The following is an 18,265-nucleotide window of genomic DNA, read 5'->3' as shown; positions in this document are numbered from 1 at the left end:
ATCTTTGAAGCTGCTTTGGCACGGATGCAAGGACTTTTGCCCCCTCCCATCTTGCTAAGTCAGCTTTTTCCTTGTTCTTAGAGCAAGGCCACTGTTCTTGAGTTAGGCCATCTTTATCAGCCTGTACCAGGTGGCTGGCCTGGCTAAGTGACTTTGTGCTCGGAATCTCCCAGGTGGGAGAGGGGAAGGCCACTATCTTCCTGGGAAAACATTCTGCTAGGGAATTTCTTCTCGCCCCTTTGAGAATAAGGGCTGAGAGTTCCATACTAGCTCTGTAGACCAGGCTAGCCTCAAACTCACAGAGATCTGCTTGCCTCTGTGTCCCGGGAGCTGAGATTAAAGGTGTGTGCCCAACTCCTCTTACTTTGTTTTAATTAAAGCATTACATTTATGTATATGTATATATGTGTCCATGTATGCGTGTGGGCAAATGTGAATGTCCATCCTATAGTTTTAATTTTTTTCCCAAACTTATTTTCTTAGCAAGGGTAGAAAGGACTAAGATGGACTTGTAACTCAGTAGGTAGGATACTTGCTTAGCATACATGAAGCCCTGAGTTCAGACCCCAGCACTGCATAAAACAATAAAAACCAGGCGTGGGGCTAGTGTAATGGCTTAAGCTAGTTAAAAGTGCTTTTGGAGCAAGCCTTGAGGACCTGGTTTCAATTCCCAGAACTCATGTAAAAAAAGCTGAGTGCAGCTGGGCCTGGAGCTCAGTACCGAAATGCTTGCCTAGCATGTGTGAGGCCTTGCATTCAATCCTCAGTACTAAAAAAACCTGCAAAACTAAATCTGTAATAATTTTTTTTTCTGGGTGTCGTGGCATAGGCCATGCCTCAAAACAGAGTGAGAGGAGAGAATTAACACCTGGAAGTTGTCCTCTGATCTCACTATGTAGAACTTTCAGAGCTAGGGAGAGGGTCTAATTGGTTCTTGCCTCGAAAACACGAGGATATAAGTTTGATCCCCAGAACCCATATAAAAAGTCTGAGCATATTGACCCATGTCTGTAATTCTAGTTCTGGGAGGATGGAGATAGGAAGTTCTATGGGGCTCACTGGACAGCCAGCCTAGCCTAATAGGTGAGTACTAGGCCAATGAGAGACCCATGTCTCAAATGAAAATACATCTGAAGTTGTCCCCTGGCCTCCATATGCATCTCCATTGATAGGAATACATGGGTGTGCACACAGAAGCACATGCAAAAAAGAGAGGGGATATGTTGTTTTTAATATATAGAGAACTAACAATTGTCCACAATTCACTCACCTAGATATACTAGCATGGTGATTTATTTTTGACTGAATTAGGAAATGGACAATTAAGATTTTCCTCTTAACATGAAAAAACATAGATGAGCCTCCATTATATTTACATTATATATCAATTTGCCCCCATGCAACAAAGTTATTTCTTTTCATTTAATACAGTCTCATGTAGTCCATGCTAGCCTTGAATTCCTGATCTTCCTACTTCAACGTCCCATGTACTGGGATTACAGGTATACATCTTGCCTTTCTGAGATGAGAGCTCATTTTTTTTTGTGTGTCAAAACATATTTAAAACGATTGATACTTTGATTCCATTTTCCAGATAAAAGAAAGTGTAATTGCCTTGCTTACATACAGTTTGCACAACCTGGAAACATTTTCCTATGCTTCTAAATCTTAGGGAAATGTAGTTTGTCATGCAAAAACTAAGTACAGTTCAGAATCGAAGTGAATGGAAAGTCAAGGGAACAGAGGCAGCTGCTTTCCTGGTATGAAATAGCCTTAGTTTGCTGTCTGGTGGTAGGAATAAAAGCCACAAAATCAAGGGAGGGTGGTAGTTGGCAAATATGAATAAAAGTGTGAGAGCTGGAGAGATGACTTAGTAGTTAAGAGCACTGGCCGCTCTTCCAGAGGACCTGGGTTCAGTTCCCAGCACCTACATGGTAGTTCACAACTGTCTGTAACTCCAGTTCCAGGCATTTGCAGGCACCAGACATGCACATGGTATATATATATATATATATATATACATATATATATATGTATATGTATATATATGCAGGTGAAATAACCATATGTGTAAAATAATAAAACTTTTAAAAAGAAACAGTGTAATCATACATGTGTATGAAAATGTCACAACAAAAACCCATTACTTTGTATGCTAACTGGAAAAATAATGAAAAGAAAAGAAGCCTACAAAATAATACTTTGTCTGTAGTCCTAGAATGTGGGAGGTGGAAGCAGGAAGGTTAGGGGATGAAGGCCAGCCTTAGCTACATAGGGAATTGGAGGCCGGCTTGGGCTATATGAGACCGTGTCCTGGAAACAACAGGAGCAGCCGTAGCAACAGCAGCAAGTACACCTGCTCCACCCCAACAGCACCAAACTGGATGTGGTGGTGTGCACCTGTGATTCCAGGACTCAGTAAATTGATAAGGACAATCATGAGTTCCAGGAAAGTTTACTATAGACAGTGAAGCCCTTTCTCAAAGAAAAATCAAAACCCAAAAAACTGGTTTCCAAAGGTTTGAACATTTAGACAGAAAAAAAAGCTATATACTTTTGGAATATATATGTATTTTGTTTGATATGCTCTCTACTGATGAAAGAAGGTTTCTACTCAGTGACCTTTTAATTTCTTTTTTCTTAGGATTTTTTTTTTTTTTTACTTTATATGAGACACTGTAGCCAATGTTGGCCTAGAACTCTCAGTGATCCTTCTGTGTCAGTCTCCTGAGAGTACAGGTTAGGTGTAAACTACCATGCCTGTCTTGGACTCTTATTTATTCATATGCTTTTTGGTTTTGTTTAAGACAGAGTCTTGCTATGTAGCACTGGCCTAGTACTTGCTGTGTAGCCCATATTAAACTCAAAGTCTTGGCGATCCTGCCTTGGCCTCTTTAGTTTTTCTTTTTTCTTCTTTGAGACAGGGTTTCACTCTGTAGCTACAACTGGTGTGGAACTTGCTATGTAGATCAGGCTGGCCTTGATCTTATGGATATCTGTTTTGCCTCCTGAGTGCTGGGACTAAAGGACTGAGCCTCCATCCTAACTATGTTGTTGTTGAGACTGTGTCTTACTCTTTAGCATAGTTGGGTGTGCAACTCATGTAGCCCAATCTGTGTTTGAACTCCGAACTGTCTTCCTGCTTCAGTCTTCGGAGTACTGGGATTATAGGCATTGGCTACCTTGCCCATTATTTTTTCAGATCTGACTTTTTGTTTGTTTGCTTGTTTTCCAAGACAGGTTTCTCTGTTTGTAGTCCTTGCTCTCCTGGAATTCATTCTGTAGACCAGGCTATCTCTCGAACTCACAGGGGTGCCTCTGTTTCCCAAGTGCTGGGATTAAAGAGCCACTAGCTCAAATCTGATTCTTAATTTGCTTGTTTTTCAGATTGCATTTGGGTATTGGCAGCCACCCATTTGCCCGCCAATGAAGTATATCCTGGTTACTGGTGGGGTCATCTCAGGCATTGGTAAAGGGATCATCGCCAGCAGTATTGGGACCATTCTCAAGTCATGTGGACTCCGAGTTACTGCCATCAAAATCGACCCCTATATTAACATCGATGCTGGGACTTTCTCACCTTATGAACATGGTATGAAAAGGAATATTTTCTTTTTAAAGTGCTAAAGTAATTCACAGTGGTTTCTTGTGTGTGTTTAAATATTTATTTACGTGCATAGGTGTCTGTAGATGCCGTATGTATGCAGGTGCCTACAGAGGTTGGAAGAGAAAGGTCCCCTGGAGCTGGAGTTACAGGTGGATGTGAGCTACCTGACATGGCTGCTCTGGGACCTGAACTCTGGTTCTCTCTAAGAGCAACAAATACTCTTAATTGCTGAGCCATCTCTCCATCCTCTTGTCTTGTGTTTTGGGTCATTTCTCTAGTATAGGCTTCCAAAAGTAGACTTGCTGGATCGTTCCTTAGAAATGTGTGAAAGTTCTTAAGGCTTTTGATTCATGTTTCAGATCACCGATGACATTCCACATAGTCAAGTCTTATGGAGATGTACCACTTTCTATGGACTGTATCTTGTTTTATTTTTATCACAAAATATATTTCTCTTAACATTTCCCCTGCTGGAGTAACTGTTATTAATATTGACATGTTTGGTGGGTATGCATACATGCATACATGAGTGCATGGGTGCATCTGTGGTTAAATAGTGTGTGTGTGTGTGAGAGAGAGCGAGAGCGAGAGCGAGAGCGAGAGAGAGAGAGAGAGAGAGAGAGATTGAGATTGCTTGAGATTGTGCATAGATGTGGAGGAAAGAGGTTGATCTCTGGTGTCTTCTTTGATTACTTTCCACCTTATATTGTGAGGTGGAACCCCTCATTTGAACCCAGAGGGTCTGGCTAGTCTAGCTAGCCAACTTCTGCAGGGATCTCCTGTCTCTGTGTCCCAAGTGCTGAGTGCTAGAGTGTTAGGATCATAGGCAGGATGTTGTGCCTACCTGGCATTGACACGGGTGCTGGGAATCTGAACTATGTCCTTAGGTTTGTTGCTACACAAACACACTGTGACATCTCCCTGGCCCTGACATATTTTTTTTTTTGATCATACTATAGCCCAGGCTTACCTGAAATCCACTCTAGTTCAGGCAGACCTCAGATTCATAGCTTTCCTCCCATCTCAACTTCCTGAGTTCTGGGATTATAGGTGTAAGTCACCACAACCAGGCATTTTGATAAGTATAAATTAGTTATTTTTAAAAAATCACTAATACCAGGTTTGGTAACACATGTCTATAATCTCATAATTTGAGAGATGAGAATGGAAGAATGGGGCTTCAGGGAGGGAATCAAGGCCAAGTTTAGTCAGCTACATAGTCAGTTAGAGGCCAGCTTGGGCTACATGAGACCCCCCCCCCCACGTCTGATAACAACTACAACTTCAAGGCAAGCATGGGCTACTTAGGACCCTATCTAAGTAAAACAAAACCAAGATGCCACATAACTGTCGAGAAGTGAGTTTGTATCCCAAGCACCCATCTAAAAGTGTGGTGTTGAACTTCTGAAACTCCAGCACTGTTGAGGCAGAGAAAAATGGATCTTAGTAGAATGAATGTTTTCCAGTTTCAGTGGGAGACCAGTTGAGGTGCAGAGCAATTGAAAAAGACACCCTGGCCTCCATATGTACACACATATTTGGACACTTGCATCCACATTCCCAAATATCCACAGGAACACATACGTACATCACATACCCAAATAAAAGGCTTTAATTTTTTGGTATTTTCTTGTATTTTTATTAGTGTGTGTGTGTGTGTGTGTGTGTGTGTGTGTGTGTGAGGTTTGAATTCAGATTGTTAGGTTTGGCAGCAAGCACCCCTACTTGCTGATCCATCTCTTAGGCCCTCAAACCTTTTTTACATGCAAGCAGAAAAGTGCATAAATCTTAAATGTACAGCTTTGATGATGAATTTTATCTAAATGAACTTATTGTGTAACCAGCCTTGATCACAGAACAAAAATCACCTTTGTGGGGCTGGCCAAATGGCTCAGTGGGTAAAGTGACTTGCTGCCCAACACTACAAACCTAATGACCCTACTGTTCCTCAGAACCCATCATACGGTAGAAGGAGACAATCAACTTCATAAAATTGTCCTGTGACTTCACATGTGAGCCTTGGCACAGGAGCCCCCACTCCATCATGCACACGCACAATGATAATAAAATATTACAAAGGAAAACAGTGAAATCCCTTTTGTGTCACTTGTTCTCAATCCTTAACTCTCAGGGTATCTTCTGTCCTGTTTTGTAGCATAAAATCTTGCATTAGTTTTACTTTTTTCCCCCTCCCTTTTTGGAGGTGAGTTGTTTGCTTCCAACTACTAGGCTCAAGCAATCTCTTTAACTCACTCTTCCCCGTATCTGGAACTATAGGCTGGTACTCCCATACCCAAAGAGCCTGCCTGCCTGCCTGCCTGCCTGCCTGCCTGCCTGCCTGCCTGCCTGCCTGCCTGCCTTCCTTCCTTCCTTCCTTCCTTCCTTCCCTCCTTCCTTCCTTCCTTCTTTCCTTCCTTCCTTCCCCCCTCTTTCTCTTTTGATGGTCCAGTCTTTAGAATTAATTTCTAAAAATAAACTGGTAGATGACTCTTTCCAATTCGAAAAATAAGGGTGTTTTGCAAACTTTTGATACACATGTGGGTGTGTGCAAGCATGCACATGCACGTGTGTGTTGTATGTGTGTGTGTGTATGAAGTGTCACAAATTCTGGGATTATAGGTATGAGTTTTCTTTCCTGACTGAAAAATAATCTGTTCAAAGTAGGTTTTAATTTTTCCATTGTATTTTGATCATAGGTGAAGTGTTTGTTTTAAATGATGGTGGAGAAGTTGATTTGGACCTGGGAAATTATGAAAGATTCTTGGACATTAATCTTTATAAGGACAACAACATCACCACTGGGAAGATATATCAGCATGTGATTAATAAGGAGAGGCGTGGTGATTTCCTGGGGGAGACTGTTCAAGGTATTTTACTATATAACATTATGGACCCTGTGTGCTAAGCATCATTCAGAGGAAACTTTGTTTTTAACAGAAATGAGAAGGTTGTGGGCCCTGAAATCTCAGCTTTCTTTTCTTTTTTACTCAGAAATGTAAAGAGGGCCCCTTGCCAATGTTCCTGAATATACTTTTTAGCAGTTTTTATTACTAGATAATATTTTTAATTTTAATTTTCTTTTTTGAGACAGGGTCTCATGGAGCCCAGGCTGGCCTTTAAGTTACTGTGTAGCCAGGGATGACCTTGAATGTGATGATCGTCCAGCCTCCACCTCCTTAAGTGCTGGAGGCATGTACTACTACAGCAGCTTATGTGGTGTTTTGGATTAGATCCAGTGTTTTGTGCAGGCTAGGCAAGAACCCTAGCTGAGCTATACCCCCAGGTCCTGATTTTATTTATTTTTGTTGATTTTGAGACAGAGTCTCACTGTGTAGATCTGGCTTGCCTGGAACTAGCTCTGTAGACCAGGCTGGCTTTGAACTCATAGAGATTCGCCTGCCTCTGTGTATTAGTCACTTTTCTTTCTTTATTCATTTTATTTTTTAAATAAAGTAGATTTTTCCTGATCAAATGGAGAATTTCTAAAAAAAATATTTATTTTTATTTTATCTGTTAGTGTTTTGCCTGCATGTGTCTCTGTGTGAAGGTGTTAGAACCTCTGGAGCTAGAGTTACCGATAGTGATGAGCTGCTTTGTGGGTGCTGGGAATTGAACTCAGGTCCTCTGGAAGAAGAGCTGGTGCTTTTAACTGCTTAGTCATCTCTCCAGCCCCATTAGTCACTTTTCTATTGCTGTGATAAAAACATGATCAAGGCACCTTATTGAATAGTACATTTGGGCTTATGGTTCCAGAGTCCATTGCCATCACATGTGATGGGGGACACAAAGCAGTAGGTAGGCATGGCTGCTGGAGTAGCAAACTGAGAGCTCACACCCTGAACAACAATCAAGAAGCACAGAGAGCATACTGGAAATGGTATGAGGCTTTTAAACTCACAAAGCCCACCTCCAGTGACATGCTTCCCCCACTTCTTAGGTACCACCAACTAGGGACCATGTATTCAAATGTCTAAGACTGCGAGGAACATTCAAATCAGCCCACAGTGTTTTTCTGCTGGGATTAAAGGTGTATGCCACTACCACCCAGCTTTTTTTTTAAAAAAATATTTACTTATTTATTTATTATGTATACAATATTCTGTCTGTGTGTATGCCTGCAGGCCAGAAGAGTGCACCAGATCTCATTACAGATGGTTGTGAGCCACCATGTGGTTGCTGGGAATTGAACTCAGGACCTTTGGAAGAGAGGCAATGCTCTTAACCTCTGAGCCATCTCTCCAGCCCCCTACCACCCAGCTTTTGTTTTTGTTTTTTGAGTCAGAGTTTCTTTGTGTAGCCCTGGCTGTCCTGGAACTTGTTCTGTAGACCAGGCTGACCCTGAACTCACCGAGATCTGCCTGCCTCTGCCTCCCAAGTGCTGGGATTAAAGATGTGTGCCACCACCACATGGCTTTTTTTTTTTTTAAAGACTGGTCTGGAATTTACTTTGAATGGCTTTAAACTCATGGCAATCATTTTGCCCCAGTCTCCTGAGTGCTGGCTTATACCTGGCCTTGTTGCTATTATTTTATTATATTTATTTTTATTCTGTAGGTATAGGTCTATACGTCTTTGTGGATTCTTGCATGCCATAGTGCACATGTGGAACTCAGAGGACAAGTGCAGGACTTAGTTCTCTTGTTCCACTGTGTGGGGTCTGGGACTGGAACTCTGGTCTTCAGGCTTAGTGGCAATCACCCTTACTCACAGAGTCATCTCGTCAATAATTATTATTGTTTTAAACTATTCAGTTCATGAACTGTGTGCACACTTGTAATCCCAGCATTTGAAAGGCAGAGACAGGAAAAGTTCAAAGTCGTCTTTACCTACAAAGCAGATTTTAGGCCAGCCTGAGCTATATGAGCCATTGCCTCAAAAAGAAAATCATTGGGAGCTGGAGAGGTTGCTCAGGAATTAAGAGTACTGCTTGCAGAGCACCCTAGTTTAGTTTGCAGCACCCACAGGGTGGATAATAACTGTGTCTATCCCCAGTTCCAGGGGATCCAGTGTCCTCCTCTATCCTCCAAAGGCACCAGGCATGACGGACATACATATATGCAGGAAAAACAGTCATACACATAAAAGAAGTAAAATTTAAAAAAGGAAGAAAACAATTCAATTTATGGTATTTTTGGCTGGGCATAGTGGTGCAGAACTTGCCACACGTTTTTGAGTACAGCCTGGTCTACATAGCAAATTTCAGGCCACTCATGACTACACAGGGAGACCTTGTTTCAAAAACAAATCAAAACAAAATAAAAAAACAAGTTTATTTTATGGTAATTTATTGCAGAAGCCATAGAAAGCAAAAATAATATCCAATTGGATTTTGACATCTCTGTGCTGGATCCCTGGTGAATGGGTGGATTTTATCTACACCCTTGAAGTAGACCGCTCCATTGGCTGCTATTACCTCCAGGGTACTTAGGTCCCACTCCCGTATAGCTGTATATCCTGTGGATATTCGCACCTGACTTAGCCTTCCTTACCCAGTCTCAGATGGCGTGATAGGTGGTTCCTAAGTTTTTTTTTTTAAAGATTTATTTGTTTGTGTGTGTGTGTGTGTGTGTGTGTGTGTGTGTGTGTGTACATGTATGCCATGTGTGTGTGTGAGTGCCCTTGAAAGCCAGAAGAGGGTGTTGGATTCCCTGGAGCTAGAGTTACAGGCAGTTATAAGCCTCCAGATGTTGGTGCTAGGAAGCGAACTCAGGTTCTCTGGGAAAGAAGCAAGTACAACTGCTGAGCCACCTCTCCAGACTAGGGTTTTCTTGTCTGCATCAGCGATCTTGTTCTCTGGTCTACTTCAAGAGCAAAGGTCTATCATGGGAATGAGTGGCCTTAAATTCTTCAGTCCATCCTGGTTCCAGTGGTGGAGACAATGACATAAGATCTCCAGCTGGTCTCATTTGCCTGGTGGCTTTCACACCATTTGGGAAGTCCATATACTTCCTTTCTCATGAGCATGAAGTAACCTGCTGTGTTGTTTTTTTCCCCTTTTTCTGCAGTTGTCCCCCATATTACTGATGCTATCCAGGAGTGGGTCATGAATCAAGCCAAGGTGTCCGTGGATAGTAATAAGGAAGATCCCCAGATATGCGTTATTGAGGCAAGCATGGAACTTTTCTTCATAAGCTACTGCCTTGCTGGGTCTTTAAGCATCCAGTTTTCATTCACTCTCCTCTCCTTGGTATGGTAAATTAGGCTGGGGGTGGGGTTCCAGCAGGGAACAACAGAGATGGTCACGAGTCAGTTATTAAACAGATAATCACACATCCTCTGGGGGTGAGTACGCAGTGGTCTGTGTGTGCAGACAGGTGAGTAATGTAGTAAGTGTTGGGGTTGGAGCCTGGAATGGCTAGTTTCTTCTGTCCCTGAGGAGCCTATAGACCCACTATTCATACAAATGAACTGTATGATTTTGTTTATTTGACAACAGGGTCTTAGGTAACCCAGGTTGGCCTTGAACCTGATATATAGCCAATAAAGCCTTTGAACTCCTGATCTTCTGCCAAGTGCTAAGATTCCAGGCATGTACCATTCCTCCTGGTTTATGCCATGCTGGGGATGGGATCCAGGATTTCATGTGTGCTAGGCATGTATCCTACCAACTGAGCTACATTCCTATCCCAGCATGTATTTTAATTTCTAGTATTGGAGAAGTATTTGCAGAGTGCTGTGGAAAGTAGAGATTGGGTTGGAAAAGTCAGATGGTGAAGGTGGGAGGTGATGTCAACCACTCAAGAGCAGCATTTGAATTTAGCACTTGTTGACTGCCTTGACTTTTCTTCCATTCCTTTATTGTCTATAGAATGTAGTATGTTATGCAGACTGTTTTCTACCTGGGCGTTCCTTCCTTTCTGATTTTTTTTAGAACTCTTTTTTTTAAAGATTTATTTGTTTATTTATTGTGTATGCAACATTCTGCCTCCATGTGTGCCTGCAGGCCAGAAGAGGGCACCAGATCTCATTACAGATGGCTGTGAGCCACCATGTGGTTGCTGGGAATTGATCTCAAGATCTCTAGAAGAGCAGCAGTCAGTGCTCTTAACCCCTGAGCCACCTCCGCAGCCCCCTCCTTCCTGATTTATATCAAGGAAGTACTGCCTCTTAAAAATGAAAATGCATGCGGGTGTGTGTGTGTGTGTGTGTGTGTGTGTGTCCCCTAGTGCTCATGTGGATGTCAGAGGACAACCTTGAGTGTTGGTCCTCGGCTTCCACATCCACCTTGTTTGAGACAGGGTCTCTACTACTCACTCCTTTGCATACCAGGCTAGCTGGCTTATGAGCTTCTGATGATCCTCCTGCCTCCACATCCCACATCTTGGCAGGCCTACATTATAATTACAGACACTTGTGCTACTATAGCTGGTTTTCATGTGGGTTCTGGGGGTCTGAACTCAGGTTGTCAAGACTTACACAGTAAGTACTTCACCACTGAGCCATCTCCTTAGCCCCAGTGTTTCCTTTTTAAAAAATATTTATAAAAGACAGTCTCATATACCCCTGGCCTTAAACTCCACTATGTAGCCTAGAATGACCATGAATTTCTGAGCCTTCTGCCTCTACCTTCCAAGTGCTGAGATTACAAGCATGCATCACTATATCCAGTTTTATGTGGTACTGGGGTTGGATTCAGAGCTTCGGACTCTATGCCGTTCTAAGTTTTTTGTTATTATTTTATGAATCGGTGAGTTTATCAATCCTGCTTAGAAAGCAGAGGTGAGTTAAAATAGAAGCCAGGCATGGTGATCCACACCTTTAATCCCAGCACTCAGGAGACAGAGGCTGGCAGATTTCTGTGAGGTCGAGGCCAGCATGGTCTATGTAGAGAGTTTCAGGCCAGTCAGGGCTATATGGTAGGACCCTGTCTAAAAAAGCAATAGCAACAAAAATTACAGGTGAGGGACTACTTAAAGAAGGCTGGATAACACCAAAACAGCATAAATTTCCCACCTAGTTATGGAAAATGACCTCTTGGAAGCTGCATCATGGAGTCCTCCCTTGCAGCTAACTTTTCACTTCTTTGTTTTTGTCCAAGACCATATATAGTACCAAGTGCTAGTGTATGTTTTTTTTAAACATTTATACTTGTGATCAAGTTTTTGTTTGTGTTTGACTTTTTTGAGACAAGGTTTCACTCTATAGTCCAGGCTAACCTGGGATTAATTATGTAGCCTGTGCTGGCCTATAACTCAGAGCAGTCCTTGTGCCTCAGCTTCCCAAGTGCTAGAATTATAGTAGTACGTCACTACTTCTGACCTTGTAATATTTTAACTTATAAGTTGAATATAATAAAAGATTGAGAATAATAAAATAGAATAACTATAGCAATAAATTATAATGCAAGTTATTTAAAACTTATGGATTATCAATTTTGGAGTTTTAAGTTTAATAAATACAAACTTACAATAAGAAAATATTATCTCAAGGGTTCTGAACACAGTGATAATAGGAATTTCCAGATGGGTTAAGAGGATGCAGTGCCACAATAGACCACATGAGGGCAGGAACAGATAAGATTTAGAGTCTTGGTCCTTTTCCTTATATTCCAGTGATAATTTATAGGATCCCCTTCAAAAAGCACAAGATGAAGCTGAGTTTGGGGTCCTGCAATCCAGCACTCCAGAGACTGGGGAAGGAGTTTGAAGCTAGCCTGGGCTACATATGGAGCTCCAATCCAGTCTGAGCTACAGAGTCAGACTCTGTCCCAAAAAACTACCTCCCCCGCAAAAACAAAAAACAAAAAAACTACTCACATTAATAAGCCAGGTGGTGGTGGTACAGGCCTTTAATCCTAGTACTCAGGAAGCAGAGGCAGGTGGATCTCTGTGAGTTCGAGGCCAGATTGATCTACAGAGTTAGTACTGTGACATCCAGGGCAACACAAAGAAACGCTGTCTCAAAAACAAAACAAAACGAAAAACACACTAACAAACAACAAAATAAAACCAGAAGGGGGCTAAGGGCATATAGCTCAGCAGTGGAGCACTTGCTTAACATATGTGAGACCTGGATTATGTCCCAGCAACACAAAAAAAACAAAGGACAAAATCCTCTAAGACATTCCCATATGGTTTGGTTTAAGTACAGACTTTTCTTTCTTTCTTTTTGTTTCCAGACAGGAACATGCAATGTAGCCTTGGCTAGCCTGGAACTGGTATGCTGACCTTGAACTCACAGAGATCCACCTGCCTCACCAACTTCTATCCTGAGCCCTGAGATTGAAGGTGATAGTTACCGTGCCTGGTCTGTCTTTTAAATTATACTTATTTTTTGTGTGCATCTGTGCTATATGTATGTACATATGTGCATACACGTGTGTGCATATGCATTCAAATACCTGTGGAAGCCGGGGTCAAGACTGGTTATCTTCCTCAGTAGCCCATTACCTTATTGTTTGAGACAAGGTCTCACGGACCTGTAGCTCAATGATTTGGCTAGACTGGCTGGCCAAATATGCCTGTCTCTGTTCCCACCTTCTGGGGTGAGGTCACAGACATGCACTGTGCTGGGGTTACAGACACTACTGTGCACAGCTTTTTACATTTGCTGTGAATCCTAACTCGTGTCCTCATGCTTGCCTGGCAGTCAGTATTGACTGAGCCACTGTCCCTGTTTGTATTTGAGACAGTGTTTCTCCAAGTATTTCAAGATAACCTTGACTTTAGTATGTAATCCAGGTTGGCCTTGAATTTGCAGCAATATTTCAACTTCAATCAGCCTCCTAAGCACTGATGAGATTACACCTCATGCCTTCTTCCTCCTACTGCTGCCATCATGGCCACCTTTTCTTTTCCTCCCCTCTCTCTCCCTCCCTCCCTCCCTCCCTCTGGGGACAGAAGGGAGCAGTCCCTAGGACTGGAGTTGTAGATGTTTGTGAGCTGAAGTGTGGATGCTGGGAGTTGAACCCATGCCCTTTGGAAGAGCAGCCAGTGCTTTTAATCACTGAGCCATCTCCCCAGCCCTCTTTCTCTTTCTCTTTTCTTTTGAAACTGATTTTCACTGTAACCCAAGATGACGCAGAAATCACTATTTAGCCCAGGCAGGCCTCAAACTAAAGACAATCCTTCTGCCTCTGCTTCTTTTTGTCACCAGGCCTGGATTTTTTTGAGATAGGATATATGTACCCTAGGCTAGTCTTGAACTTGTGATACTCCTTCCTCAGTTTCCCCAGTGCTGGGATTACAGATGTGTGTGTGTTTTTTTTTTTTACCAGACCAGGCTTTTTTTTATTAATAGTTTTATTGAAGTTTAATATCACAAAACTTCATTCATTCCAGCTGTATAATTTAATGATTTTAAGCACTTATAGACTTCTGTTCTTGTGAAAAACGTATTAAACTTCGATTCTTATCCTCAGACTATTAAAATTATGTCTAAAGCTGGGGATAGTGACTCACACATTTAAAACCAACTCTCGGGTGGCAGAGGCAAGCAGATCTCCAAGTTACAGGCCAGTCTGGTTTATAGAGAAAAGAGCTTCAGGACAACCAGAGCTACCCAGAGAAACCCTGTCTCAGAAAATAAAAACTAAACAAAATACAACAAAATTATTTCTAAACCAAGTGTGGTGATTCATGGTACATGATCCAGGCCAGCCTGGGCTATCTATGTAGAAGTCCAGGCCACCCTGGGCTACAGTATGAAACTCTTCCAAAAGTAATTAGTTACTTAATTTATCTGGTCGTTGTGGTATATGCCTTTAATTCCAGCACTGGGGAGGCAGAGGTAGGCAGATCTCTGACTTCAGAGCCATCCTGGTCTATATATAGGGAGTTCCAGGTCAGCCAGGACTATACGGTCAGACTCTGTCTCTAAAGAAAAGTTACTTAAGAAAGCAAGAAAATTCCATTGGTTTGTGTGCTGTGGAAGATGTTTGGTCACTTGTGCCTTATTTTTGTCTTCCACCCTCAGCTGGGAGGCACTGTTGGAGACATTGAAGGAATGGCATTTGTGGAAGCATTCCGACAATTCCAGTTCAAAGCCAAAAAGGAAAATTTCTGTAATATTCATGTCAGCCTTGTACCACAGGTGGGTTTTTCTACATAAGTATGCGGATAGTAACTTGGATCAGTTTTGCACTGATATTTTATGTGACCTACGTTTGAAATTCAAGAGCCATAAATTTGTCCAGTTGTTCTGATGGGAACTCATTTCTTTTTAGCCCTGTGCTACTGGAGAACAAAAAACCAAACCCACACAAAACAGTGTCCGTTCGCTGAGGGGGTTGGGCTTGTCTCCAGATCTGGTGAGTTAAGTACAGTGGGTAAGTTTGTCGCTAAGGTCTTTTGGAGTAGGACCTCCATGTCACAGGCTATAACAGCCACTAACAGTGGTTTATTTCCTTTTTGGGTGTTGGTGCTGGGGATGGAACCTAGAGCACACACTAAGCATGTGCTTTACCTTTAAACTACACCCCAGTCCCTTCATCTTTAACTTAACATCTGAGTCATTTGTCCCTCTCAAATGGTTCTTATGACTATAAACCGTTTTGTGTCTGGCATCCAGGAAAATAATATTTCTTTATCCTTAATTTGGTTCCATTTATAGCAGACAAGATACAATGCTCTGCCATTTGTAAGGTTCCTGGCTCCTTCAGAGTGAATGTCAAACCTTGGGATTTTCCTGTGTCCCTTCAACGACTGGCTATCTTTGCTCTGAGCTTTAGTCCAAGAGGCATTCGTGTGTTCCTATATCAGATTATCCAGTTACAGCCAGCATCTTGTGTGCGTGTGTGGGAGGAGGGTGAATTAGGAGTCCACAAAGCTGCTGCCTTCTTTTTGTTTTTTTTCAGAACAGTATTTTTCTGTGTAAGAGCTCTGGCTGTCCTGGAACTTGATTTGCAGACCAGACTGACCTCGAACTCACAGAAATCCTGCTGTCTCTGCCTCCTGAGTGCTGGGATTAAAGATGTGTACCACTATTGCCTGGCACAGCTGCCTATTTTTATAAATAAAAATTTATGGACACACAGTTGTTTACTTACATATAGTCTATGTAAATAAATAGTCTGTGTTTTGGCACAGTCTAAAGCTGGACCCTGAGTGCCTTACCCGGAAAGCTAAAATGTTTCCTGTGGGACCCTTTAGTGAAAGTTTGTTAACTTCTGATCTACCTCCTCTTCTAGTTCATGGGACAGCCCTGTAGAGCTTTTAACTCTTCACCAGAGACATTTTGATATTTTGAGTTCTTCCTGGTAGATTTCTGTTGAACTTAGTGAGACATGCTTATGCTAGTGGCCAGACCAATTTCTCATGCTACAGAGGAATGCCCAAAGTGAATAAGTGCATACTTGGTCTAGTCTTGTAAAAAAAAAAAAGAATAAAAGGATTTTCTGACAATGAATTGGGTAATTTGATCACCCCTGTTTTCATTTATTGATCCATGCATAACTGGCTTTCACAGATTGTCTGCCGTAGTTCAAAACCTATTGAGATGTCTGTGAAGGAGAAGATTTCTATGTTTTGTCATGTGAGCCCTGAGCAGGTTGGTGCTTAATGTTTTTTATATTTAAATTTGTGTGTGTGTGCGTGCATGTGTGTGTGAGCGCACCCATGTGTGCGCTTCTGCCATGATCTATGTGTAGAGATCAGAGGACAGTTTTGTGGATGGGATTCATTCTCTTCTACCTTTAGGTTGGTTTTCCCTATCAAAATCAAGTTGTGAGGATATGTGACAAGTACTTTTACTTGTTGAGCCACAGGTCTCACGTAGCCCAGGCTGACCTTGAATTCCTGATTCGCCAACATCCCACGTGCTGAGAACATAGTCATGAGCCACCACTTTAAGCTCAGGGTGGGCATTTTAGCTCAGTGAAGCTTCTAGTAAGAGAACTGTGTGCTGTTTCTTTAGCATTTTTTTTTATCCTGTGTTTTGACAGGATACTTACTGCTTCGTTCAGTTTTCTTCTGTACCTTTTATAGCTTAACACACCTTAAACCACGCAAGTATACTGACATTCATGCTGTGTTTTATGATAATGTAGGTGGCCCAGCTGGTTTCATTACTCCATAAATTACCATAATTTGGGCTCTAGCCTTTTGTTCTGTAGGACTTTCAGCCTTGGTATTCTGACATTTAGATGATCTTTTTCTTTCTAGCTCTGGTTCCCAATAAGCCTATGGTATGAGGGGTTGCACTTGGCTACAGGTTATAAGGAGTGGTGTGAAAAAAGAGTGATGTGAATGGAGCTCAGGAACAGGGTGAGGCTTGCTAGGAACCATTCATGTGAGCTCTAGGTTCTCTCGACAGCTGCTTGGTGGGGTATTTGTGTTTGGGGAGTAGGCCGGTAGAGAGTCCTCTGCTTTAGGTTTCCAAGCCTGAACTGCTTTTAAAAGAAGGGACTTCTCTCTCTCTGCGTATGTGTGTTCTGGGCTACTTTGTTTCGGTTCTGTTGTTTTGTGTCCCCTTCCTCTTGGTAGACAGTGCTTTGCTTGTGGATTAAGCAAATACAACCTGGTTTCCAGAATAGAAGAAGATAGAAGATTTTGCATTGGACTATTGAGAGCTCAGAGAAAGAGGGTAGAGTTCCAACTGTGTCTGTTGTGGAGTCTAACACCTGTAGCATTGATCCAAGTCTCTTTTATTTCTCAAATTTATCTTTATTGTTTTAAGCTTATATGTATGTGTGTGTGCTCGTATAAGTGAGTACACATGCCCAAAGAGGTTGTGGGTGTCAGATCCTCCTGGAGCTGGAGTACAGGTGGTTTTGAGCCATCTAATGTGTATGATGTAGATGCTGGGAATCTAACTCATATCCCCTGCAAGAGCTATAAGTACTCTTGACCACTGAGCTATCTCTTCATCCCTAGTGGTCCAGTTTTGTTCTTCTCTTCTCTTCTCTTCTCTTCTCTTCTCTTCTCTTCTCTTCTCTTCTCTTCTCTTCTCTTCTCTTCTCTTCTCTTCTTTTCTTTTCTTCCTTTCTTTCTTTTTGTTTTTTTGAGACAGGGTTTCCCAGAAGCTATGGAGCCTGCCCTGGCACTCGATCTGTAGACCAGGCTGACCTCAAACTCACAGAGATACCCATGATTCTACTTCCTGAGTGCTGCGTTTATAAAGGCATGTGCCACCACTCCCGGTCAAACAAGGCAATTCTTATAAGATAAAGCATTTAAATTACGGGCTTCCTTAGAGTTTTAAAGGCTTAGTCTATTATCATCATGTTGGGGAGCATGGTAGCATACAGGCAGGCACTGGAGCAATAGCTGAGAACTACATCATCCATAGGCAGAGAGAGAGAGAAACAGAAACAGACTGGACTTGGCATGGGCTTTTAAAATTTCAAAGTCCACCCTCAGTGACTCCAACAAGGCTACACCTACTCCACTCCAACATGGCCACTCCTCCTCATCCTTATAATCCGTTTAAACAGTTCCATTCCCTGGTAACTATGTTTTCAAATATATAAGCCTATGAGGACTGTTCTTATTCAAACTACCACAGTGAAGGTTGTGAGCTACCTTGTGGGTGATGAGAGTCAAACCTAGGTCCTCTGAAGGAGCAGCAAATACTTTTAGGTGTTTAGCCATCTCTCTAGCCCAAATTCATTCATTTCTCTTTTTTTGTCTTTTTTTTTACCCTTTGGAGCTGAGAAATAAACCCAGAGCCTTGTGCTTACTAGGCAATTGCACTACCACTGAGCTAAACTCCCAACCTCTT

At 42.1% G+C, this 18,265-nt stretch overlaps 1 protein-coding gene across 5 annotated transcripts in view; it reads left to right on the top strand.

Moving 5' to 3' along the window:
- Positions 1 to 18,265, top strand: part of Ctps2 (CTP synthase 2) — a 127,483-nt gene that overhangs the window by 10,079 nt on the left and 99,139 nt on the right. For all 5 annotated transcript variants that reach the window (XM_048440641.3, XM_048440645.3, XM_048440643.3 and 2 more), the window contains exons 2-7: positions 3,388 to 3,592; positions 6,304 to 6,474; positions 9,613 to 9,713; positions 14,522 to 14,638; positions 14,772 to 14,855; positions 16,013 to 16,093. In XM_048440641.3, coding sequence (XP_048296598.2) covers positions 3,388 to 3,592; positions 6,304 to 6,474; positions 9,613 to 9,713; positions 14,522 to 14,638; positions 14,772 to 14,855; positions 16,013 to 16,093 — 759 coding nt within the window. The remainder of the gene's footprint in view (positions 1 to 3,387; positions 3,593 to 6,303; positions 6,475 to 9,612; positions 9,714 to 14,521; positions 14,639 to 14,771; positions 14,856 to 16,012; positions 16,094 to 18,265) is intronic.

Source organism: Myodes glareolus, chromosome X, assembly GCF_982192425.1.
Source record: "Myodes glareolus chromosome X, mMyoGla1.1, whole genome shotgun sequence".
Taxonomy (NCBI): domain Eukaryota; kingdom Metazoa; phylum Chordata; class Mammalia; order Rodentia; family Cricetidae; genus Myodes; species Myodes glareolus.
Note: the sequence above shows the minus strand (reverse complement) of the source record. Positions and strands in the feature narration are given on the sequence as shown.